Raw genomic sequence first — 26,940 nt, 5'->3', positions numbered from 1 at the left:
ACAATCCAAAAACTCATTTGGAAGCACAAAAAACTTCAAATATCTAAAACAATTTTAAGCAACAAAAATAAGGCTAATGGTATCACCATCCCTGATTTTAACCTACATTACAGAGCCACAACAACAAAAACAGCATGGTACTGTACAAAAGCAGACATGTAGATCAATAGAACAGACTAGAGGACACAGATGTAAGTCTGGGTAGCAACAGCCACCGATCTTCAATAAAAATGCCAAAAAATACTCAATGGAGAAAAGATAGCTTCTTCAGCAAATGGTGCTGGGAAAGTTAGATATGTATCTGCAGAAGCATGAAAATAGATCCTTCTCTGTCTCCATGCACAAGAATAAAGTCCAAATGGATCAAAGACCTTAATATCAGACCTGAAATTCTGAAACTGCTAGAGGAATAAGTAGAGGAAACCTTTCAACATATTAGTCTTGGCAAAGACTTTCTGAAGATAACCCCAATTGCTCATGATATAAAACCACTGATCAACCACTGGGACCTCATGAAATTGCAAAGCTTTTGTACAGCAAAGGACACTGTGAATAGAGCAAAAAGGCAACCCACAAAATGGGAGAAAATCTTTGCCAGCTATACATCTGGCAGAGGATTAATATCTAAGATATACAAAGATCTCAAAAACCTAAATAACAAGAAATCAAACAACACAATTAAAAAATGGGCTATGGAACTAAAGAGAGTTCTCAAAAGAAGAGAAGAAATACAAATGGCATATAAACATCTAAAAATATGTTCAACATCTCTAGCCATCAGGCAAATGCAGATTAAAACTATGTTAAAATTTCATTTCAAGCTGGGCGTGGTGGCGCACGCCTTTAATCCCAGCACTCGGGAGGCAGAGGTAGGAGGATCGCTGTGAGTTCAAGGCCACCCTGAGACTCCATAGTGAATTCCAGGTCAGTCTGGGCCAGAGTGAGACCCTACCTCGAAAAAAAAAAAAAAAAAAAATTCATTTCACTCCTGTCAGACTGGCTACCATCACGAAAACAAATGACCACAAATGCTGGTGAGGATGTGGAAAAAGATGAACCCTTCTGTACTGTTGGTGGGAATGCAATCTAGTCCAGACATTGTGGAAATCAGTGTGGAGATTCCTGAGACAGGCAAAAACAGATTTGCCATATGACCCAGCTATACCCCTCCTAAGCATATATCCTAAGTACTCATCATGTTTATTGCTGCTCTATTCACAATAGCTAGGAAATGGAACAAGCCTAGATGTCCCTCAACTGATGAATAGATAATGAATGTGGCACATTTACACAATGCAGTTCTACTCAGCAGTAAAGAAAAATGAAATTTGCAGGAAAATGGATGAATCTGGAAAGTATTATATTTAGTGAGGTAACCCAGGCCCAGAAAGCCAAACGTCACATGTTCTCTCTCAGATATGGATCCTAGCTACAAATGATTGGACTTCGATGTAAGTAAGAACAAAGCTCAGTAGCAGGGATCAGTAAGCTAGAAAGGGGATATAAAGGGAATAGAAAGAAGGGGAGAATTAATAGAATGGTTTTGTATATATGCAAGTAGAAGGACAGATTACTGGAAGTCAAAAGGCCTAAATGAAGTCAGGGGAAGAATCTGGACAAAGGAAAGGTAGAGGGAGGGCTAATCAAAATCTAAGAGGATATAAATAATTCATATGGAAACCTACTGTTTTGGACAATGGAAGACTCAGAAGCCATAAATTGTTACTAAAAAATTTTCAGTGCCAGGGATGGGATACCTTCCAGTGAGTGACTGGCCAGGGTGGTCATTGATACCCCCAAAACATTACAGGCCACTGCTGAGGCTCTTGGTTTCCAACCAGGAATAGATGGTAAGACCCTACTGCTGAAGACTCCACATACTTGGGCTGCAAGGTTACTGAAACATCCTGCTGGAGCTGAACTGAAAAACTTCTCCATGTAGACCAGCTGACAGAAAGCTAGAAAAAGCTATGCTGCATGCAGTTCAATGGGAGAGACAGAAATCACCAGTGAAGATACTCAACAGTGGACACTGCAAGCCTTGTATTTGGCCAGCCAGGCCAAATGAGCCAAAAAGTGCAATACTGGCATGTCTGTTATGGGGAAACCAACTTCTCTCTAATTGAACTGGAGGCCTGCCCCATGGGAGGGAATATATTGCTGATACTGAAAACCTACAATAGGGGTAGTCATGAGCCCTAGGGCTGTAACCATCTGCTGTTGTCTGGCTAAATGTATATACTATGCTCACCCAACTGCCCAGTAAGCACTTCTCTTAATGTTGATACCCGTATATTAATGCTACTCTCACTTTTGGTTAGAAAAGCTTCTCTTTTCAGATGGCAGTGACCTTGGGATGACTCAGAAGGCACCATGGTGCTAAGAATAAGTGACAGAGGAGTGCTCAGCACTGAAATATCTCTATTACATCTTCCAAGGCTCAGAATCCATTGCGGATGAGGTGGCAGAAAGAATGTAAGAGCCAAAGGAAGGGTAAGACTTCTTACAACATGCTCCTCCAGGGAACAAAATGGCCTGGATATCCATGACCTCACAGTGCCTGACACTACCTACACAAGATCATTATAATAGGAGGAAAAGATCATGACATCAAAATAAAAGAGACTGATTGAGAGGGGGAAGGGATATGATGGAAAGTGGAGTTTCAAAGGGGAAAGTAGGGGCAGGGAGGGAATTACCATGGGTTCTTACCTATAATTATGAAAGTTGTCAACAAAAAATAAATTAATTTAAAAAATGTACTAAAGACCGATGGCATGAACCATTATAATTAATGCATATATATACAAATGATATACAAAATAATCATATAAACTTATATAAATGGAATAATGAACATACATACTTACTATAAAATTTCCTTGATTATCATAAATGTGTATTTCCCCATTTGTCATTCCAAAAAGTAAGGTTTTACTATCTGCAGACCAGGCTACATGGCACAGCTGTATACCCTTCAGGTCTTTCCCCCAAATACGATTCCCTAAAACAAAACAGAATCATATTACAACAAGTTCACAGTCACAATCCTCCAACAACTATTTTCAAAATCTTAGTTACACTAAGAGTTCTCACATAATTAGGAGTATCCTTGCAATCATTCAATTTATTTGCTCAATAAATATTTACTGAGCACTTATAAAAACTAACTAGGGCTGGAGAGATGGTTTAGGGGTTAAGTGCTAAGGACCACAGTTTGAGGCTTGGTTCCCCAGGACCCACGTTAGCCAGATACACAAGGGGGCGCACACATCTGGAGTTTGTTTGCAGTGGCTGGAAGCCCTAGCACTCCCATCTTTCTTTCTTTCTCTTTCTCTTTCTCTCTTTCTTTTTTTCTCTTTCTCCCTTCCTCCCTCCCTCCCTCCCTCTCTCTCTCTCTCTCTCTCTCTCTCCCCCCCCCCATTTTCTCTCTGTGTCACTCTCAAATAAATAAATAAAAATGAATAAAAACTTTTTTAAAAAACTACCCAGAGACCTTTTAAACAGCAGCTGTTTCAGACTTTCTCCCTTTTCCCCATACTCTGACAAAGGATCTCACCAGCCAGCAGGTGACCCTATCTTCTACTTGGGAAAAAAAACTTTCCCAAAAGGAATTCTTCATTCCAATCGTCAAACATTCAGAACACAACTGAATCCATACTGGTCCTTTCTCCATTGCCACCAAAGACAAAGGAAGAGGCATCTCCCCAAGTGAGCCCTACCTAAATCTAATCCCTCCATCTCACCAGTAATCTAATCCCTTACTAAATTTATGAAGATTTCCACTGACTATTCTCATTGTTGTTGTTGTTGTTTTCCTTTAAACCTTCTCTCCAGGGGCTGGGGAAATGGCTCAGTAGCAAAAGGTGCTTGATGGCAAAGCCTGCCAACCTAGGTTCAATTCCTGAGCACACATATAATGCTGGTTATAAAGTGCTATATACATCTGTGATCCCAACAAACTTATGACAATGGGTGGCAGAGCTACGAAAATCCAAAGCTCACAAGATAACTAGTCTGATGTTTCTCTGCAGTATGACAAGACCTGCTTTAAAGAAAGATGAAGCACAGACGTCTCAAGGTTGTCCTCTGATCTCCACACGTGTCATGCCATGCATTTCATGCACACACACACACACACACACACACACACACACACACAAATAAGTAATTAGAAAATAAATTTAAAACATCTTTTCTCCAGGTCCTTTTTCAGATTTAAATACACACAGATACTCCAAATCACCTCAAGTAAAAATAAGACAAAACCCTTCCCTAAACCCTAAATTCCCACTCCAGCTATTGCCCTATTTCTACCATTTAGAAACCAAATTTCTTCAGTTTACACAGCACTGTAGCGTCTACTTTCTTACCTGAACCCTGAGCTTTAACTCGGCCCAATCTAGTTTGCACCCCATAACTCCACTGAAACTGCTTTCATGAAGGCTGGCAAGTGCTTGTTGCTAGAGTTGATTAGTAATACTTTTTTGCTGATTATTATTATTATTACTATTATTATTGCTTGTGTGTGTGTAACAGGATGTGGTGGTATGTATTCAAGTACGTATGGTGCATGCACATGTATATGCCCTTGCAGTATCCTATATGCTTCCCTGTGGCAAGGGTGTCCAGAGTGGAATGTCAGGTGTCCTGCTCCATTGTTTGTCCACCTGGTCTTGTTTTTGAGCCAGTCTCTTTTTACTGTTTCTGGAGCTTGTGGAGCTTCTTTGATTCTTGAGTCTCTGCTCCCCTATGGGACTAGAGTTACAGGCACATGTAACCATGCCCAGCTGTTTTACATGGGATCTAAAGATTTGAACTCGACAGTCTCAGGCCCTCATGCTTGAGCATGTAGTAAGCGTACCTAACAACTGAGCCATCTCTCCAGCCTCAATTAGGGATTCTTATTCTTACTTATTCCCCTTCTTTTCTTTTTTGAACCATCCCCTTTCTTAACTCTTTTGACTTCCATGAGCCTATGAACTCCTTCATCTCCCCAACTTCTACTTTTTAGTATCCTGTATGAAACTGTTTTCTCTTCCCATCCTTTAAATGTTACTAGCTGTTAACTCTACAAGTAGCCCTTGGGTTTCTTCATGTATTCCAGTGCTTAAATTACCATGCATATGTTGCATCTTCCCCAAACTATGCCTTCAGCTTGAATATTTTTGAGCTACAGATAAATAAATATGATTTGGATATATTTATTTGTATGGCCTATAGACATGACAAAACTAACATATCCAAATGCAAATCCTCCTACAAAACATCTGTCTATACATCCCTAATTTCAAAGAAATCCATCCATCCAACTGCCAAAACTGATAGCCTGGGAACCCTAGACTCACCTGGCTGTCTCTAACCCCAATCTTCTATTGTAATAAGGTGCTTCCTAGGCTACCTCCAGAGTCTGCCTACTTCTATATGCCTTGTCCTTACACCAATTCCAGCTGCTATCCACCATCATCTCACACCTAAACCACCACAGGGTTTCCTGACTGATATGCCTGCCCACTATCTCTTTTAGCTTCATCATATGTGCTTCCAAAGATGTTTCTAAAGAACACATCTGTTCCCTTTGTTCCCATTCTCAAACATTTTCACTGATTTCCCAACATCAGTTGTATTTTATAGCTATACCTTTCAAATTGTACTTATAAGACCATGTCTCTCGAGTCTGGACCTTTGTCTTATTTTAATGAAATGCTTCTTTTTTCCCACTCATATTTCTTTTTTATTTAGTTTAATTAATGTGTGTGTCCAGCTTTATGGGGGTGGCTGGGAGACTGAACCACAGCTAGAAGGCTTTGCAAGCAAGCACCTTTTACCACTTGAGTTTTTAACCATCTCTCCATCCCTTGTACCTCCATGTTAATATGAAACTCTTATTCAGCACTGAACATAATATTGTGATTGCTTAGTTACGTATCTCTCCTGGTCTAGGTCAGGAATATTTCTCAGGGTTAGTTAGTTCCTAAAATAATAACTATTACTTTATAGACTCTCAGAAATACTTGAAAGCCAGGCGTGGTGGTGCACACCTTTAATCCTAGCACTCAGGAGGCAGAGGTAGGAGTTTGAGGCCACCCTGAAACTACGTAGTGAATTCCAGGTCCACCTGGGCCAGAGTAAGACCCTACCTCAAAAAAACAAAAAAAAAATAAATAAAAATAAAAAAGAAGGAGAAAGAAAGAAAGATTTGCTGACTGCAATATAAATACACACACAGAAAAAATGAAAAAATAAATGATTTTTCTCTATAATGCAATGGCATATTCTGTTCAACTAAAAATACCACATACATTTTGAAACTGACATCTATGTATGTATATCATCTAACCAATATGAAAATAAATTATATAATGGCCACATATATGAATGCTGAGAAATTAAGTTATTTTTTTCAGTATCATTGTAGGAAATCAATACAGAATAGATTTAGTCTTGAATGTACCTAGAATTAAAAGGTGGTTCTTAGATGCCACCAAATTGCATAGCAAGGATTTTCTCTTTTTATTTCTATTTCTTAATCAGAATGATAACATGCAATAATTAAATTAAACATCAGCTAAAAACTAGTCATAGCTAGTACTGGAAGGTGCTACATGAGCTACCAGGGGAAAGTGGCCAACATCTGTCCAAGCAACTCAAAGTCTAAACAACTCAGAAACAAACAACCTGATGTGACGTTCACAAATACAATAGTGACACACAGCCATGGTGGGTAACCAACTGCTCTTGGATTGGCTAACAGATCCACTCAGTGGAAAGGAAACCAGATCTGAAAATGGGAAACAAGTCAGAATCATATCCAAATAATGATTCTGATTTCCATTGTCAACCTCCCACTAATCTTGGACTATAAGAGGGTCTACACCCTTTAAGGTCTCTCTAAATTAATAATGTTTATCACATTTAACTACCACTGACTTCATTCTCCATTGGAGAATCTTCTTTTCTTTTTCAGACAGGAGCTGGACTTGAGGAAATAAACGACCCAGTGTACTCCACCCTGGCCCCAGCTGAAATTACAGAAGAATTGGGGAAATGAGCAAGAGTGCTGCTTTCTTAGTGAATCTCATATCAGCACAAGGAAGAAGGAGATAGACACTGAGAATACTCAACACCTACCAAACCAGAGATCCAGAGGCTCCTAAGTGCCCATCACTGAAGTAGACTTAAAATGCTCCCAACATGGTTCAGGGAATTTTGCGGAAGACGGGGCAAAAAGATTATTAGAGCCATAAATTGGGACATTTTGCATGGAGTCTTTGCCTCCCCCACCCCATAATGCATGACCCACAATCCCCATGGGTTGATCTGCCTCCCCAATGAGGAAGGCCTCTTCAGAAAAGGGGCAGGGAAGAAGGAAAGGATGGTACCAACATGTGTTGTTTACATACTAAATATGTCCATATCTAATAAAAAAAAAAAAACTGGTCATAGAGCCGGGTGTGGTGGCATATGCCTTTAATCCCAGCACTTGGAAGGCAGAGGTAGGAGGATAACAGACAGTTCAAGACCACCCTAAGACTGCATAGTGAATTCCAGGTCAGCCTGAGCTGAAGTGAGACCCTACTTTGAAACCAAAAACAAAAAAGGTCTTAGTCCAGTGTCCAGTGAGTGTATTACCATCTACTGAACCAACGATCACAGCACCATCTTCATACACAATGCAGATCTTCTGCCCATCAGCATTCCAGCTCATACTTCGAACCACTGACTTATTGCGATTGTTGATCATCTCCTCATACCAAGAACCTGTGTTCACAAATTTTAAAAATTACAAGTTAAAACTTCAGAGTTGGGCTTGAGAGATGGCTTAGTGGTTAAGGTGCTTCCTTGTAAGTCTGATGGCCCAAGTTCAAATACACAGTACTCACATAAAGCCAAACGCATAAAGTGGCACATATATCTGGAATTGATTTATAAGAGGCTCTGGCATGCCCATATTCATTCATTCATTTGTTCATTCATATTCTCTCTCAGTGCTTGCAAATAATAATAAAAAATTAGAAAATAAAAATGCATTTAAAAAAAACTTAAGGGATAGCCAGGCGTGGTGGCGCACGCCTTTAATCCCAGCACTCGGGAGGCAGAGGTAGGAGGATCACCGAGTGTTCAAGGCCACCATGAGACTACATAGTGAATTCCAGGTCAGCCTGAGCCAGAGTGAGACCCTACCTCGAAAAACCCAAAAAAAAAAAAAAAAAAAAAAACTTAAGGGTTGGAAAGATGCCTTAGAGGTTAAGGCACTTGCTTACAAAGCCTAAGCACCCAGGTTTGATTCCCCAGTACCCACATAAGCCAGATGCACAAGGTGGCACATGAGTCTAGAGTTCATTTGCAGTGGCTAGAGGCCCCGGCATGCCCATTCTCTCTTCCCTCTCTCCCCTTCCCTCCTCCCTCCCTCCCCCCCTCTCAGATAAATAAATAAATAACAAAAGAAAACCTTAAGACTTGACAATATTTTTTGAAAACTGTGACATGAAACTATAATTCCAGCATTTGAGAGGCTAAGGCAGGAGGATCATGAGTTCAATGCCAGCCTAGGCTATAGAAGATTAGGAACAAATGTACGAGAAGAGGGAATAATTTGAGAGATATTGTCACAGGATAAACTTGGACAGTTTGTAATTAAGCCACCATATAGGGTGAATTCCAGCTGGAGAAGTGCACAAATAAAAGAGGAGCTCACCTTTTAAAGGAAGGTAAAGTAGATCTGTTTACTCTCAAAGTTATAAGTAGAAAGTTCAAGGGGTAGGTAACTAATAATTAAGGAACTTTTAAAAAAAAAAAAAAAGCACATCTGGGAATTTTTTGTATATTTTATTTAAAGTTTTATTTATTTATTTGAGAGAGAAAATGCATGTGCCAGAGCCTCCAGCCACTGCTACCAAACTCCAGACACATGCACCACCTTGTACATCTGGCTTATGTGGGTTCTGGGGAGTCAAACCTGGGTCTGTAGACTTGGCCAGCAGGTGTCTTAAACTGCTAAGCCATCTCTCCAGCCCAGAATTGTGTATAAAATTAATCACCAAAGGAATTTACTCTTGGGCAGGGGAGATGGCGTAGCAGTTAAGGTGCTTGCCTGTGAAGCCAAAGGACCCAGTTTTGATTCCCCAGGACCCACATAAGCCAGATGCACAAGGTGGTGCACCCATTTGGAGTTGGTTTGAAGCAGCTGGACGCCCTGGTGCACCCATTCTCTCTCTCTCCCTCTCTCTCAAACAAATAAATTAAAAATAAAATGTTTTTAAAAAGGAACTTACATTTGAAAGAGAGTATGATCTTATCCTATAAAGAGAAAGAACAGAGAAAATCTAGAGTTGCCAATGTTACAAGTGAAGGTGGCAGAGATTGGGGGTTAAAAGTTGAACTTTGAATCCCAACACTATGTAGCAAGTCCCTGTTTCAAAAAAAAAATTAGTTCATAACTACAGCCACTGATTTTATACAAAGATGCCAAAAATACATAGTGGAAGAGCTGAAAAGATGGTTTAGTGGTTAAAGGCACTTGCTTGAAAACTGTATCAGCACAGGTTCAGATCCCCTGCCACCTATAAAAGGCCAACTAGGCATTCAGCAAGAGACCCTAGTGGGCCCATACACACACAAATTCATTCATACATACATACATATATACAAACATAATATAGTGGTTTGACTCAGGTGTCCCCCATAAACTTGGGTGTTCTGAATGCCAGGTTCTAAGCTGATAGAGATTTGGGAATTAACAACTCCTAAAGGGAGTGTATTATTGGGGGCAGGCTTATGGGTATTATAGGCAGTTTCCCCATACCAGTATTTGGCACACTCCCCTTTTGCTAATTTCCACGTTATGTTGGCCAGGGGGTGATGTTCACCCTCTGCTCATGCCATCGTTTCCCCTGCCATCATGGAGTTTCCCCTCAAGCCTATAAGCCAAAATAAACACTTTTTTTCAAAAAAATGGCTCTTGGTCAGGTGATTTCTCTCAGCAATACAAACCTGACTGCAATGGTAAGGTGGTACCAAGGAGTGGGATTGCTGCTAGACACCTGACTGTATGGCTTTGGCCTTTTGGAGCTGATTTTCAAGAGGAATGTTGAAGGATTTGAAACCTTGACCTAAGAGATGGCTTGCAGTGCTGTAAGTACAGCTTGATGGACTATTCTGGTCCGAGTTGAAAGACCTGAAAGCAGTAAGAACTATGGACTATGAGATTTGGCTTCTGAGGGTGAGAAACAGCTTTGCTTGGACTGGGCTAGCCGTTTGTGTGGGATGCTTGCTGTTATGTCCATGTCCTGAGAAGTTGTGCACAGGTGCTTTGCATAGAAATGAAATGGAGAGAGCAGAGGGATATGGCACAGAAAGAAAAATCTTTGGATGAACTGTGCCCATTCAGCTGCAATTGAGAGATTACAACCTTTGAGATTGGGCTAACTGACCTGCAATGGAACAACAGGAAGAATGTAGACTCTTGCGACTGCTCAAGGAGGGTCCTGTTCTTTAAAGCCTGCTTTACTGCCCGCTAGATTAACAAACTGGCACCCTACCTGTTATTGTGGAGTATAAGAAATGCAGGAAAGAGAGGGCCATTGAGTTTGCAACACAGTCTTGTGTTTTGGAAATGGCCATGGGTAGTGTGAAGCAGGTTTGCTGGTTGCCTGCATGGAGACCCCATGAGGCCATGAGGATGAACTGTGGGTTGCAGTGGAGAACCAGTAGAGATGCCAGGACCATGAGATGGCTGCCAAGAAGAGCTACTGGCCCCGATGAAGTTTTTCAGGACTGTGAGTATCCTAGCTGGAGGGGCGGAATTGGAACTCCAGAGACTTGTTGCTAATTAGAATTATTGGACTTGGAGACTTGCCACTGACTAGAGTTGTTGGACTTGAAGCTACAGAGTTTGATGTTTGCCGTGGTCTTGTACTGGTTAAATATTTCTTTGCTGTGGCCAATGCCATCTTTTGCAGTATGAATGTTTATTCTGTGCCAATGTGGGTTTTGGAAGGATTTTTTGGTATCATGCTCAGTTAAAAGATCTTGGACTGTGGAGATGTTTGAACATCATTGGGATTGATAAAAACTATGGGTACTTTTAGGGCCGGAGAGATGGCTTAGCGGTTAAGCGCTTGCCTGTGAAGCCTAAGGACCCCGGTTCGAGGCTCGGTTCCCCAGGTCCCACGTTAGCCAGATGCACAAGGGGGCACACGCGTCTGGAGTTCGTTTGCAGAGGCTGGAAGCCCTGGCGCGCCCATTCTCTCTCTCTCTCTCCCTCTATCTGTCTTTCTCTCTGTGTCTGTCGCTATCAAATAAATAAATAAAAAATTAAAAAAAAAACTATGGGTACTTTTAAAGCTGGACCAAATGCATTGTATTTTACATCATGTATGGATATCATTTTATAGGAGCTAGGAGCGGAATGTGGTGCTTTGATTCAGGTGTCCTACATAAACTTGGGTGTTCTGAATGCTAGGTTCCCAGCTGATGGAGATTTTGAAATTAAAGCCTCCTGCAGGGAGTATATTGTTGGGGACAGGCTTATGGGTGTTATAGCCAGTTTTCCCATACCAGTGTTTGGCACACTCCCCTGTTGCTTTTTCCTACCTTATGTTGGCCAGGGAGTGATGTCCACCCTCTGCTAATGCTATCCTTTTGCTCTGCCATCATGGAGGTTCCCCTCAAGTCTATAAGCCAAAATAAACCTTTTTTGTTTCCCAAAAGCTCTTCTTGGTTAGGTGATTTCTGCCAGCAATGCGAACCTGACTGCAACACATACATACATACACATATACATGCACTGGAGAAAAGACAGCATTTTCAAGAAATGGTACTGGAAAAGGTAGATAACTACATTAAAAGAAAGAAAACTGGACCCTAATCTCCCACCCCGAACAAAAATCAACTCCAAATATATCAGGGACATTAGTATAAAACCTGAAACACTGAAATGGCTAGAGGACAAAAAGTAAGGAGGACACTTTTTCAAGATAAAAGCATAGAAATCAGTATACAGGCTTCTCAAAAAGCCAAAAATCAATCTACCATATGACCCAGCTATATCACTCCTGGACTACCCTAAGGACTCTATACTGTAAACAAACTTACTCGGCCATATTCAGTGCTGCTCCATTCATAATAGCTAGAAAATGAAATCAACCTAGATACCCATCACTTGATGAATAGCTGAAGAGATACAAATATATAAGTTTTATTCAGCTGTAAATAGAAATAATAAAATTTGTAGAAAAAGGATGGATTTAAAAGATTATTAAGTCAGGTACCCTATGCTCAAAAAGACAAATGCCACAAGTTCTCTCTCATGTGGAATCTAACTTTGAATTTCTAGATTTGTACGTTAAGTTAAATTAAGAGTCCGTAGGGGTCAGAAAGTTAGAAAAGAGCCATGGAGGGAATGTGGAAAAGGGCTTAAGAGTAAAGTAGATATGTAAGTACAAGGGTGGAATACTGTGGGTAAAAGGGTTGAAATATGGTAAAGAGAGGGGAACAGAGGAAAAGAAAGGATGAGAGGGAGTATTAAGCAAAACTAAAGATGAGACGAGAATGCCATAAGGAAACTTACTTCTTTGTTAGCTACTTTAAAAAATATAATTAGAGAGAGAGAGTGAGTCTGAGCAGAAGTACCCTGAGGGAATGGATAATGCTACTCTCAAAAGCTGTATGTTACAGGAAACCCCTCCCTCAGTGCCAGAGATGAGATAACTCCCAATGAGTTATTAGTTAGGAAGACCTCTGAAGCCACCAACACAACACAGGCCATTGCCAAGAATCTTGGTTGCCTACCAGAACTAGATGATAAGATTCTTTTGCTAAAGATATCACATACTTTGGCTGCAGGACCCTGAGAAATGAAGCTGGAACTGAACTGGAAGCCTACTCTCTGCTGACTAGCTCTCATAGTGCTGGAAAGTGCTACATAGACTCCCAGGGGAGAAAAGGTAACAACAGTCTTAATCAGCAGTGGACCCAGTGAGCTACATAACTGGCCAGCCAGGTAAGATGTGCTCACTGGTACAATAGTACCTTGTCTGTCATGGAGGTAACCAGCTGCTCTCTGGATTTAAGGCCCAATCTACCTGAGAGAATTCATGCTTAGTACTTTGAAAAATGTAGTCAAAAGCCTTTGGAAAGGAAGATAATAGAACCTGGCTGGGGAATGGGGGTGGGGAGCTACTACCATTGTTTGGGTAAATGAATATGTTATTCTCATCAAATTGCCCTACAAATATTTATATTTACTCTCCCCTTTGGACAGAGATGCTTCTTTTTGCAGATGGCAGTGACTAGTCAAAGTCCTGAGAAAACCTGTCTGTTGAGTGTTCAGTGTTAAATGAAACCTCTGTAGTACACCCTCCAAGACTCAAAGAACATTGTGGAAAAGGGGGAAGAATGTAATAGCCAGATGATTTTAAAAAAAGAATGTTTTGTAATGCTATATTCTGGACATGAAGTGCCCATGAAATTCATGATCTCCCAGCAGCTATTGGTACCTGCACCAGACTTGCACAATACTGGACCTAATTTAAACATGGATAATGAAAAAATGACCCCAAAAAATGACATCAAGAGCCAGGTGTGATGGCAAATACTTTTAATCCCAACACAAGCTCAGTGTGTGTGGGGGGGACTGTGGTAGAGATAACAACAGGTATTGGGAGGGAGACTGTGATCAAAATACTGGATGATGTATCCAAAGGAAACATGTTAATAATAATAATAAACACTAATTTTTTTAATTAAAATTGTAACATTCTAAAAAGTACTTTGAAAAGTCTAAATAACTACAAAGTCCTACAACATAAACAAAAATGGCTTTAGGATTATCAAAGAAAACACAACAAATACCCATGTCTTTTATTCTTTCTTTCTCTTTCTCTCTCTTCTTATCAATTAAAACAATAAAACTAGGCCAAGGGTGGTGGCTCACACCTTTAATCCCAGCACTTGGAAGGCAGAGGTAGGAGGATCACCATGAGTTTGAGGCCACCCTGAGACTAATTCCAGGTCAGCCTAAACTAGAGTGATACCCTACCTCCAAAAAAAAAAAAAAAATTCATTTGCAGGACTAAAATAACTAATTTTTCTGAAAGCCTAACTTTTTCCACTTCACTAACACAGTTCAGATAATACTTAAGGAAAAAAACTTCATATGTATGCATAAACTCACTGATGACTATATACAAACATATTAGGTAAAAGTACATAGCTTGTTAGTTAAAATTCTTACTGGGCGTGGTGGTGCATGCCTTTAATCCCAACACTTGGGAGGCAGAGGTAGGAGGCTCTTTGGGAGCTCAAGGCCACCCTGAGACTACATAGTGAATTCCAGGTCAGCTTGAGCTAGAGTGAGACCCTACCTCAATAAACCAATTCTACTTTTCTTTAAAAAAAAATTTTTAAGCTCATATTACATATTACATTCCTAGAAAGGCCTCCATAATATAGAATAACAAAAGTATCTGAGTGAGATGTGACTACTTTCATGATATTAACAAACAAGAAAAAAAAGAGGGGGACTATTTTGTCTTTATTTCTGTGTTTTGTTTTGTTTTAAGTTTTGCCATGTTCTGATATAGGTATCTCTGACCCCGAGAGAGAGAGAGAGAGAGAGAGACAGACTATCAAAATAAACTCAAGTAGAACAGCATATTTTTGGAATTAAGAATTTTCTAATGGGACATTCTGGACCTTTTTAGAAGTACACACACGGAAAAAAAATGCACACATGAACTATGTCTTCCTTTTGTAAGACACTGGCTCCTAGCCTCCAGACAGAATGCTGTTATGAGTCACGAGTCATTTTTCCAGTAACAGGGAAGCACCCAAGTTAATTTTTCTCCCCTCCACCCCCAAAGACAAAAGACATAAGGCACAAGTTGTAAGTTAATTATCGCAAATGAAATAAACTGGTATCCACAAAAGAACAGGAACTGGCCCAATACAGAAAACACAATAAAGGAACTACTGCCTTTGCCTTACTAGATATGTTCTTATCTAGTAAGCTAACTCCAGCCACCATCCTCGTAGGAAATAATTATTATTAGAAAGCTAGAGAGAAGACGCTATTCTAAGCGTCGGAATTCATTGTGGAGTCAGTCAACAGTCACCTAATTTACTTTCTTAATGCAGAGTCACAGTTCAAAGGAAGTCAAGTGAAAAATATGCAGTAACCCAGAAGTGTCACTGTGCAATCAGAATGGACTCCCCTTGCTGGCTCAAACAGGTCTATTTCAGAGATGTTATATCCCCATCCACATACTGTGATCACACTCCAGTTGTGAAGATTAAAGCACTCTCTTTACCTTTATAAAACATCCAGACAATGATAAGCCCATTTTGATCACTGGTAGTCAACTTCTGATACTGTTCATTCCATATTACAACTTGAACAGTACCTAGAAGAGTAGACAACAATTTAGAAACCTTAAAATGACTATCAATTAATTTCATATTTCTTTCTTTATATAAACAAATATCAAAAGCATGTCAAAATCAATTCAGTTCATGTACAATGAACCAGTTTTTAATTAAAAAATACATTTTGAAAACCAAAATATTCATAGAACATGGTTACTGAGATCACTAGAAAATATTCTACAATAATGTATAATATTTAACCTTCCCTTATTTCATGCCTACAAAGGGCCTGTCATCCCCATCTGTGGGAGCTGCCATAGATCTGATAATAGAAAAAATAAGCATGATTTACTCAACTGGCCTGGCACCCAAAGATAAAAATGTCCAAAGGACACCAAGTGTTTTGGGTATTTTGTTCATTTGAGGTTGATAAGACCCATACTTTGATTTTCCTCCTCCCTCCACCCCAATTTGCTATTCTATTAGTAATACATTCTTAGATATATCTGAAACCTTTGGGTTCTATGAATAATTGACTTCATTTCCTTACCCCTAAATACTTCAGCATATATTTCCTAAGGGGATTTTCTTGTATAACCATAATTTTAAAATTAACATTGATAAAATCAAACACAATCCATTTTCAAGCATTATCAATTGTCCTACTACTGTCCTGGACAGGTACTTTTATTCCTCATGCCCATATCCCACTTAAGATCATCAATGCATTCAGTTATCATCTTAGTCTTCTTAATCTGAAATCACAGGACAGAATCTCTAAAAGTACAATATAAACATAAACAGACAGTTCTATTTTAGTGTATGAAATGTCACTGGGTTTTTTTCAGATTTATCAAAGATAACGTAAAATCGTGTAAACAGTGTTGAATAATTCTGGACCATACAAATTATGACTCAAAAAGTGCTTGCTTTAAATACTGTTATTATTACTATTATTTAAATGTTGATATTTCTGCATTAAGTAGATGATGTCTAAATGTCAAAATACTTTTCAAAGATGTTTTTAAGTTGCACAACTCACCACTATGGCCTTCAAGAGCCTGATTCATGGAAAGGTTACTGGGAGCTGCAAGACCCTTCAATTTTGTATCATCTAGAACAAAACAAAAACTCTTCTATAACAAAAATATGAAAATGACAGAATGTACAATTTTTTGTGTTTTTTAAAATATTTATTTATTTATTTGAGAGCGACACACAGAGAGAGAAAGAGACAGATAGGGAGAGGGAGAGAGAATGGGTGCGCCAGGGCCTCCAGCCACTGCAAACAAATTCCAGATACATGCATCCCCTTGTGCATCTGGCTAACGTGGATCCTGGGGAGTTGAGCCTCAAACCGGGGTCCTTAGGCTTCACAGGCAAGTGCTTAACCACTAAGTCATCTCTCTAGCCCAGATTGTACAATTTTTATATATCTTTGGGGAAGCGTTGTATGTCTGGGAGAGATTAGGATTTTTTAGTATCTCATTCTGATCTATTATTCTCCTAGCACAAATATACATAATAATACATACCCCTTGCAGGTGGTATTCTAGCAAAATACAGCAATGTGTATAAAGGAATATGTTGAGCCAACATATAATTCAGCCCTCAGTGCTGCACATGCCTTCCTCAGAGATCACACTAGAAATTTCTATGGGTATAAACTAAAAATTGTAAAACTTACGTTAACTAGTTTTACTAGATTTCACAGAATCTCTTGCTCACTCATGTATTTTATTCATTGATTCAACAAAGCTTCTTGAATGTGTACACTATTCTAGGTACTATGGAAGGTTCTGGGTATAAAATAATGAACCAAATGGTCATTCTTCTCTTGTGTGCCATGGGACATAGGGTGAGATGTTACATACATGTAATTATAAGATGGAATGTAAAGACATACAGGATAGAAAATAGGCTTAATATAGACTGAAGGAGTTGCCATAGAGGCTTTCTGGAGAAATTATATTGAATTGGTCAGACAAGGTGAGATAGGGAAAGGAATCTTCAGGCAATACCAAAGCTCTGCACCTATGACAAGTCAAAAGGCGGCCAATGTGGACAGCCAAGGGGGATGTGGCCTCAGATGAAGTTGCAGTTATAGGCACATAAAAAAAATGACATCTTTATTAAAAAAATGATAAGATTTCTGCGTTTTTTTCAAAGTTCAATGGAGGTCTTTAAAGACCTTTTCAAACATTACTTATTCTCCTTAATTATTAATCATCCTAAGAAAATTATATAATATTAAAATGTCATCTCACTAAATTGTTACTTATAAAACCTACTATACGTAAAACAGAATAAACTTTCACATAAAAATAACAATTTTTTTTTTTTTTTTTTTTTGGTTTTTTGAGGTAGGGTCTTGCTATTGCCCAGACTGACCTGGAATTCACTATGTAGTCTCAGGGTGGCCTAGAACTCATGACAATCCTCCTACCTTCGCATCCCGAGTGCTAGGATTAGAGGAATGCACTACCATACCTGGCCAAAAATACCAATTTTCACCTGAAGTGGTAGTGGCTATCTTTAATCCCAGTAGTTTGGAGGCAGAGGTAGGAGGACTACCATGAGTCTGAAGCCAGCCTGAGACTACAGAGTAAATTCTAGGTCAGCCTGGGTTAGAGAGAAACCCTACCTCAAAAAAACAAAATAAAACAACAACAACAAAAAAAAAAAAACATACTAATTTTACGATAATCTTAAGAATTTGTGAGATGTGGATTATAAAACACAATACCAGAGAAAGTTCTTTCAGTTAGCAAGTATCCTAAAATATTATTTATTCTGAAAACACTGTCAAAATACCTGAATTTTTCTAAAACCACTAGTTCCAATTATCCAGCTGGCCTGGCTGTTCTGGCCATCCTTCCAAAAGGACAGACCACATGACATTACATCTGGCTTACATAGCACTTAATGCTAATGTCCATTGCAGAGTGACCAGGGTCCTATCTATGTTCTTATGTCTCAAAGTTGCTGTGATTGCTTGTTAGCATGATGAGAAATGTAAAATACACAGACTGCTAATGTTAATTACTGACAACTCTCACAAAAGCAAGAAAGCTCTATTTCAACCAACATTTGGGTTGGCTTCTAGTAAGACAACACTAAGCACCTGGTGCAATTCTCACAGTAATGACAGAGAATGATCCCTCAGTATCAGAGGGACATTGGTTCCAGGACCCACTGTAGACACCAAAACCCACAAATATTCAAGTCCCTTGCATAAGAGTGTGCAATATTTGCATAGGACTATACATACATATTCTCATGCATTTTAATCATTTGTGGATTATTCATAATACAAAATATAAATGTTATATAAATAGGTATAATACTCTACTGTTTAGAAAATAAAGACAAGAAAAAATATGTACATATTCAATATGGGCCTAATTTTTGTTGCCCAATACAAATTTTTATCAAAAGTTGGCTGACTCCATGGATACACTGAGCTGATATTATCAACTTGCAATTTACAGAAAGAAAATCCAGAGCTTGGGTAATCACAGTGAGTGCCCACTAAGTGATAAATGCTTCTATCCACCATAGTCAAACAGAACAACCAATAAGACTCCAGATATGTTCATCAGTCTTTTAGCCTTTTCCCCAATACATACACATATACATATATAAAAAGTAAAGTCAAAAAATCCATGGCCTTAAGAAAAAAAATTCCTCAGCTTTCAAATAAGTCAGAAACTCTTAAGTTAGATTTTGTTGAATTCATCCATCTCTCAATCTATGTATCCTTTCATCTACTGTCAGTCTAGGTCATTGAGAGTAAGCAAGTATATCTAAAGGCAATAATAAATTATAATATAATTAATATAATATAATGAGCTAGGGAAATGGCTTAATGGTTAAGGCATTTTCCTGTGAAGCCTAAGGACCCAGGTTCAATTCTCCAGTACCCACATGAGCCAGATGCACAAGGTGGCGCATGTGTCTGGGAGTTCATCTGTAGTAGGTAGAGGCCCTGGCACGCCCATTCTCTCCTCCTCCTTCTCTCTCTCTCTCAAATTAAATAAAGTCAATCTTAGCTACACAAAACTAGCTGGACCTGCAACTTGGCATTTCAGGAGAGCCCACCCACACAGCTGTGCATAAGACACACCTGCCCCTTTCCACTGGAGACTTGTCAAGGTGGAGGTAGGATCTGTCTTAGTCATCAAGGTAACCACAGAAGAGGGCATAGAAGAGGCTGTGATTTGAATTAAGAGGATCAATGACTAGACTCTGCCCGAGAAAAATGCCTTTTACTTCACATAATTGAATGAAGCACACCAAAACAGTTACTCTTTTCTTTGTTTATGCTGCACATCTGTGCTGTGTATGGTGACTAAAACTAAGGACTTAAAAGTGAGACAAACTTAGTTTCATACTTGAGCTCTGCCACTTACTGTCTGTGACTTCAGGGCAAATTACAAGATCAGAGCCTCAGTTTTTGGAACACCCTTTTTTTTTTTTCTTGAGGCAAGGTTTCTATCTACCTCAGGCTGACCTAAAACTCACTCTGTAGCCCAGGCTAGCCTTGAACACACAGCAATCTTCAGCCTCCCAAGTGCTGAATGCTAAGTGCTGAATGCTAAGTTTATAGGTGTGAACTACCATATTCAGCTCTTTAGTACACCACTTCTTAAAACCACTGTATAGTATCTCACTGTAAGTGAGATAGTAAAGATTAACCATCTAATAGTAGATGAAAAACATCCACTAAGTATTTATGATTTATACCATGATCAATGTTGTATGGTACTTGCTATTCAAAGTGCAGTCTGTGAATCAGCAACATCAGCACGATTAAAAAAAAAAAAAAGCAGTGCTGGAGAGATGGCTTAGCGGTTAAGGGCTTGCCTGTGAAGCCTAAGGACCCCAGTTCAAGGCTGGATTCCCCAGGACCCATGTAAGCCAGATGCACAAGGTGGCACATGCATCTGGAATTCGTTTGCAGTGGCTGGAGGCCCTGGTGCGCCCATTCTCTCTCTCTCTCTGTGTTGCTCTCGCTCTCACTCTGCCTCTTTCTTTCTGTGTCTGCTGCTCTCAAATAAATAAGTAAATAAAATATTTTTTAAATGCAAATTCTCAGTCATACTTCATATCTACTTGGGAGGTCAGATATCCATCTTTATAACCTCTTCTGATAATTTGTATGCCTGTAAAGTTTGGGAAACAATACTGACAGAGTCCAAAAATATAATTTAACCCCCTAACTTTACAAAAGTCAATATAAGTCCAAAGACATTCAACACATTGCTCAAAGTTATTTAGTAGTCTTGTGAAAATACTGATTTCTATCCAGAAATTCCAGTCTATAGCAACAAGCACTAGGGAAGCTAAAGAAATGTAAGACTGTCTTCTGTCATTCCAGAAAACTAGAAAAAGAACGAAGCAAGCTGTAAAAACAAATAATCTATTAAGAAAAAATGTAGAATATACTCTATTTCTGTTTGGGAACATTAGTTTCATTAACATTGAGAAGAGCTGATACAGCTTGTAAAGAATATCCTGAAATGTGACATGCTGGGATGTTACTAAGATGTTGATTTGCATAGTTCCTACCAGACTCCCAATAATCTAACATGATAATTAGACATAATACCACATAGTAACTTGGATTTCATCCTTTCTTTTTCCACAATCACTTCAGTAAAAGCCATATTATAATGAACTTTTGTTGTAAAAAAAAATACTGCAGAAAATCACCATCAAATGTTTAGGTTTCTATTTTGATTTTAAAAGAATTAAAATTGCATACTGCCAAATACCATGAACAAGTCGTATTGACTAAAGGACACTAGCTCTCTTTTTCTGCCAATTCCAGACACTTGTGCAGCCATCATTTACCTGTTTGTGTCTCTAATCTCAGCACTTTCAGTAATCCATCTTCACCACCACATGCTATGAATCCTTGGTCCTTATTCCAGGATAAACATCTCAGCCTCACGTTATTGGGAATAGTAATCTGTAAAAGGAATCACAGTAACGCTTGCAGCTTTTCGTTAAGGAATTAGGAAGTTAAATTTCCAAGGGTAGACTGAAGAAAATCTTCTAAAGAAACCCACAGGCAACCTGGCCTGGTGGTGCAAACTAATAATCCCAACTCTTGGGAGGCTGCGGTAGGAGGATTACAAATTTGGAGGCCAACATGAGCTACACAAGCAAGACAATGTCTCCAAAAACAGGAGGGGGTAAAAAAAGCCTTGCAGAGGAAAAAAAAAAAAAAGCTGTTATGAAAATGGTGATGGTCCCTGCCAATAACCCAGGCTCTACAAAGGTCCGCGAGTGCGGCGGGAGAAGGGGGCAGGGAGCCCCCACGAGGTCTGTACAGGTGGGAACCCTGCTGCTGTAAATCCACGCCACAGTCCTAATTCCGTTTCCCCAGGCGACACTCGAGCTACCCTTTGGTAGTTTCTTTCCTTCCGCCCGCAGGCGGTTTCCATCCATCTTTTGAATCAACAAGTGGACGAGGAAAGATACAGCAGCACCTGGTGACTTGTGCTCAAGTCACCCAAAAAGGTCCAACCAGGGACAGGAATATGGGAGCGTCCAAACAGCCACAGACGCCGAGCGGCTCCGAGACCCGCAAGGGCCGCGGCCGGCGGAAGAGTCTCTGTCTGCCTGCCTGGAGCGCCCCGGAAAACTCACTTTCTTGGTCAGGTAGAAGAACATCGTGAGAACCCAGAGAGGACGGCCGCTATGGTCCAGGCCCGCTACAGGCAACAGGATCTAATCCTCGGTGGGCGAGCACCGGAAACTCAGAGACGCTCCCGTCGCCTGGCAACCGCCTCCGCCCAGCCGCATCCGGGGCGCTAAGGAACACTTCCTGTGTGGACTTGGGTGGGGGGGCGTCCCTGTGCGCCTGCGCGACCGTGGTCGCTGCCTGAAGCGGGGCCGCAGCCGGGTTTGGGCGGGGACCCCTGCATCCCGATGGCTTTTCTGCCCTCGGCTGGAGAACCGACCCGGACCTACGTTGTAGCCTCCGCCGACTCCTACCCTGGAACAGTCGAAGACCTTCGGTCCCAGCCGGGGATAAGCAAGATGGAGAGAGTCTCCTTTCAGTGAGAGCCCCGTAATTCCGTACTTCGTGAACCCCACTGGCATAACATTCCAGCAAAGAAGGGTCCTTCATTGCACTTCGTAGGCCGGCGCCATCAGCCAAATGGCAGTGCCTTCTTCTTGGGGGGACTGGAGAGACCTCTGAGGCAATTTGGAAGTAGGAGCCATTTTGGATTGGAATTTTAAAAAAACCTTGAAGACCTCCAGGGTCCCTATAAAAGAAGTACTATATGGGGGGGGGGGGGGAATTAGCATGGGATTTTTTTTTTATAATCATGGAAAATGCTAATAAAAGTTTAAAAAAAAAAAAGGAAGTACTATAAACTTCTGGTCATTAAAGGCACAAATTGGGCTAAAGACATGGCTCAGTGAGTCACTTGCCTGCAAGGCCTAACGACCTAGCTTCATTCCCCAGTACGCACAAAAGCCAGATGCACAAAATGGTGCGCGCCTCTCTCCCTCTCTCTCTCCCTCTCTCCCTCTCTCCCTCTCTCCCTCCCTCCCTCCCCCTCCCCCTTCCTCTCCCTCCCCCCCCCCCTCCCTCTCTCTCTCTCTCTCTCTCTCTCTCTCTCTCTCTCTCTCTCTCTCTCTCTCTCTGCTAGAAAATAAATAACGTATTTTTAAAAAGCTACTATTACATTCTGGGTATAGCCTACTACTGAAAAATAAATTTGAGTTTGGTGTTTTCTCCCCTAAAGAGTTCCTTCTTTGTCATAGTTGTTTCTTCATCTTTCCTCGTCCGTTTTGAATGCATGTTACAAAGCTCCAAAATGTTTTTCTAGTACGGCTACTGTTATGAAAGTTTTGGGTCTCACCCATCATTTTTATCATGGTGGCTTCCCTTTTATAGCAACCTTTAGCTACCAATGGGGATTTTGGCAACTTAGTGTGTACTTCGTGTAGCAGTGTTCATTTTCCCACTTGGAGCCTCTCCCTATCTCTAGCAAATAACCTTAAAATCCTTTGACCTGTGTGGAGATCTGTTTCAGGTGTCCTTCATAAACTTGTGTGTTCCAAATGCTTGATCCCCAGCTGGTAGCAATTTGGGAACTGGAACCTTATTGAAGGTGTATTGTTGGGGGCGAGCTTATTGCCAGCTCCCCCCTTGCCAGTGTTTAACACTCTCCTGCTGCTGTTGTCCACCTATTCTTGGCCCTGCGGTGATGTCCATGTCCATGGAGCTTCCCCTCAAGTCTGTAAGCCAAAGTAAACAACTTTCTCCCATCAGCTGGTCGGATGCTTTGTGTGAGTGAGGAGAAGGTAACCACAACAACCTGGGTTGTTGCCTTATCACATTCTGTTATTCTAGAGACCCAAGTGTTTTTGCTAACCAATTTAAATCCATCTAATACCAAATCTTTATCAATCCTAACATATTACCATAGTGCCCTTTGATGTCCCCACCCATTAAAGGATTATTGTGCCCAATCCAACACAAAACAGATCTCCTTGAGAACTTTTTCCCTTTTTTATTGAGAATTTTTATACATAAACATACTGTAATTTGATCATAATCCCTCCCATTACCTTCTTTTGTCCCCCTCCCATCTCCATTCCACTGAACACCTTTCCAACTAGCCTTTTGTTTTGATGTCTTATTTATTTTTTTGCCCTCGTACATGTCAAAAATGTTGATGGGCTCAATGTTATGCAGGTCATGTGGAGGTAGCTACAAAAAAACTGCTGTGAAGTCATGGATGTAAGAGTTGCTTCATGTCTGAAGGATAGTGTCCCAAAAGATTCCTTCCCACCCTTGGGCTGTAACATTTTTTCTGCCCCCTCTTCCATAATGTTCCCTGAGCCTTGGAGAGCATGCTAGAGATGTCTCATTTGGCAGTGTCTCAGTAGCCACTTATTCTCAGCCCTTTTGCAAGTTTTGAGTATCTCCAACATACACTGCCTTTTGCAAAACAAAACTGCCTTGGCCAATAATAAGAACAGCACACAGAACACATTTGAATTCTTTTTAGATGGGGTTTCATGTTTCCCAGGCTGGCCTTGTACTCACTAGATAGCTATGAATGACCTTAAATTTCTGATGTCTGGGCCCTCACCTCCCAAGAGCTGGGATTACTGGAATGTGTCACTATGCAAGGTTTATGCAGGTCCTGAGATGGAACCCAAGGCTTTGTGTAGGTTAGGCAAGCACTCCACCAACTGAGCTCCATCCTAAGCTCTGAGGAATTCTTTATAAACTAAACACCTACCCGTTCAGATAGTTTTCAATTGTGTAGCTATTTTTAGCCTTAAAGGGTAAGCACCTGAGATTCATTGATGACTGTTCATGTGCATATATTGGACTCATGAAACATATCAGCCTTCTCGAAACCAAGGGTTTCCAATTAGCTGGTCTGAGCATGATAACTAATGAAAGGTAGATACTGATGGTCTCACTTTTGGGACCCCACCTCTCTTTAAACACAGTTATGTGAACTTTTTCTGAAAAAATAAAAAATAAACATCTATTCACCAGACATAGGGCACTAATGATAGATACAAAGAAACAATTCCACTCAATTTGGTTTGGTCACTCAATGAGTTTAGCTTCAGGAGCTGGGCAACTACTACATGGTACACTACTGAAGAAAATGTCTCTGTCTCTCTTATCCCCTCCCCAAACATCTGTTTACTGCCAATAAATAAAAGAAGGCTTATAAGCCTCTCTCCCCTATAGAGTTAACTAAATCTTTGGGGAAGTAATGTGGCCTCATGAGCCCCTCCTGCTAGCAACCATTAACTGTCTATAAATCCTTAGGGAGAGGCTGGGCCTTATGAGCTCTTGCCAGGTGATAGAAAGCTGATTGCTTAGCAGTTAAGGGGCTTGCCTGTGAAGCCTAAGGACCCATGTTCTAGTAGGTGGCATATATATCTGGAGTTAATACAGTGGCTGGAGGCCCTGGCATACCAATTCTCTGTGTGTGTGTCTCTGTCTCTTGCTTGCTCCCTGTCTTGCATTAACAAAAGGGGAGATTGTTTAATGGTTAGGGTGCTTGCCTGTGAAGCCTAAGGGCCCATATTCAACTCCAGATCCCATGTAAGCCAGATGCACAAAGATGAAGCAAGAGCAAGGTCACACATGCCCACAAGGTGGCGCAAGTATCTGGAGTTTTGTTTTAGTGACTGAGGCCCTGGCTCACCAATTCTCACTTACTCTTTCTCTCTCTCTCTGTTAAAAAAATAAATAAATAAGTAAAAGGCCAGTCTGTTGGGCTTGCCTCAAAAAAGAAAAACAAAAAGAAAGTTGATGGGCCCAGCCTTGTGCAGGTCTCCCTCAGGTACTCATAGCTGCTGACAGTTCAAGAGGGCAATAGCCATTACATGGCTAGAAGGACAGCATTCCACAAGAAAGATCTTCCCCTCCTTTCAGGTGACCTATAGTGTTTTTTTCTCCCTTTCTATACCAGTATTTCTTTGTAACATGTTAATATGTATTACTGATTCTTTGAACAATAAATAAATGTAGCTCTCTATCATGTCCTTTCAAAAAATTTGAGAAAAGGCTGAGAGATTTCTCAGTGGTTAACACACTTGCCTGCAAAGCCTAAGGACTTGGGTTCAATTCCCCAGTACCCACATAAAGCCAAGTGCACAAGGGGATACATATGTTTAGAGTTCATTTGCAATAGCCAGAGGCCCTAGTGTGCTTCTATCTACCTCTTTCTCATAAATAAATAAAAGTTTTTAGAAGTTTGAAAGTAACAACAGATACTTTGTATAATATAGACTGCTATGGTATATTAATTTTTGACTTCTTTTTTTTGTTTGTTTTTGCTTTTTGAGGTAAGGTCTCACTCTAGCCCAGGTTGACCTGGAATTCACTATGTAGTCTCAGGGTGGCCTTGAACTCATGGCGATCCTCCTACCTCTGCCTCCCGAGTGCTGGGACCAAAGGCATGTGCCACCATGCCCAGCAATTTTTTACTTCTTTTTTTTTTTTTTTTTTATTTTTTACTTCTTTAAAGTTGACATTTTAAATTTAAGTCTTAAGTTATGTTTGTTTCTCAGAAATATGTATTAATTTGCAAAGGTTATTTTTTTTCTAAATATAGATAATGTTATATTATTACCTCTTCTACCACAAACCTGGTTAATGCTTTTCTGGTATTGAATATTTTTCATGTTTTATTTATTTATTTGAGAGAGAGAATGGGAATACCAGGGCTTCCAGCCACTGCAAAAGAACTCCAGATACATGCACCACCTTGTGTATTTGGCTTACATGGGTCCTGAAGAATCGAACCGTGGTCCTTTTGGCTTTGCAGGCAAGTGACTTAACTGCTAAGCCATCTCTGGTTTTATTAATGTATATTTATTGAATAAAAACTGAGTTGCATTGTGACATGTGCATATAACAAACTTTGATCTTTCCTTCCCACCCTCATTTCCTGACTTGTCCTCTCTTTTTCTCTCTTTTTTCCCCTTGTTCCTCTCTGCTACTCCTCCCTACTGTTTGTGTGTCTCTTCCACAAATGATAGAAAACATGGGATTCCTGACTTTCTGCATCT

The 26,940-nt window shown here is 40.2% G+C and overlaps 1 protein-coding gene across 2 annotated transcripts in view; it reads right to left on the bottom strand.

Moving 5' to 3' along the window:
* The window catches only part of Wdr35 (WD repeat domain 35), a 136,325-nt gene extending 114,168 nt beyond the window's left edge, over nt 1-22,157 (bottom strand). For both annotated transcript variants that reach the window (XM_045150728.1, XM_045150729.1), the window contains exons 1-6: nt 22,024-22,157; nt 21,223-21,340; nt 16,409-16,480; nt 15,312-15,404; nt 7,633-7,761; nt 2,871-3,004 (exon numbers count right to left, since the gene is read on the bottom strand). In XM_045150728.1, coding sequence (XP_045006663.1) covers nt 2,871-3,004; nt 7,633-7,761; nt 15,312-15,404; nt 16,409-16,480; nt 21,223-21,340; nt 22,024-22,047 — 570 coding nt within the window. In that variant the 5' untranslated portion in view covers nt 22,048-22,157. The remainder of the gene's footprint in view (nt 1-2,870; nt 3,005-7,632; nt 7,762-15,311; nt 15,405-16,408; nt 16,481-21,222; nt 21,341-22,023) is intronic.
* Between the last annotated feature and the right edge of the window lie 4,783 nt (nt 22,158-26,940).

The sequence above is a fragment of the Jaculus jaculus genome, chromosome 5, assembly GCF_020740685.1.
Source record: "Jaculus jaculus isolate mJacJac1 chromosome 5, mJacJac1.mat.Y.cur, whole genome shotgun sequence".
Classification (NCBI taxonomy): Eukaryota; Metazoa; Chordata; class Mammalia; order Rodentia; family Dipodidae; genus Jaculus; species Jaculus jaculus.
Note: the sequence above shows the minus strand (reverse complement) of the source record. Positions and strands in the feature narration are given on the sequence as shown.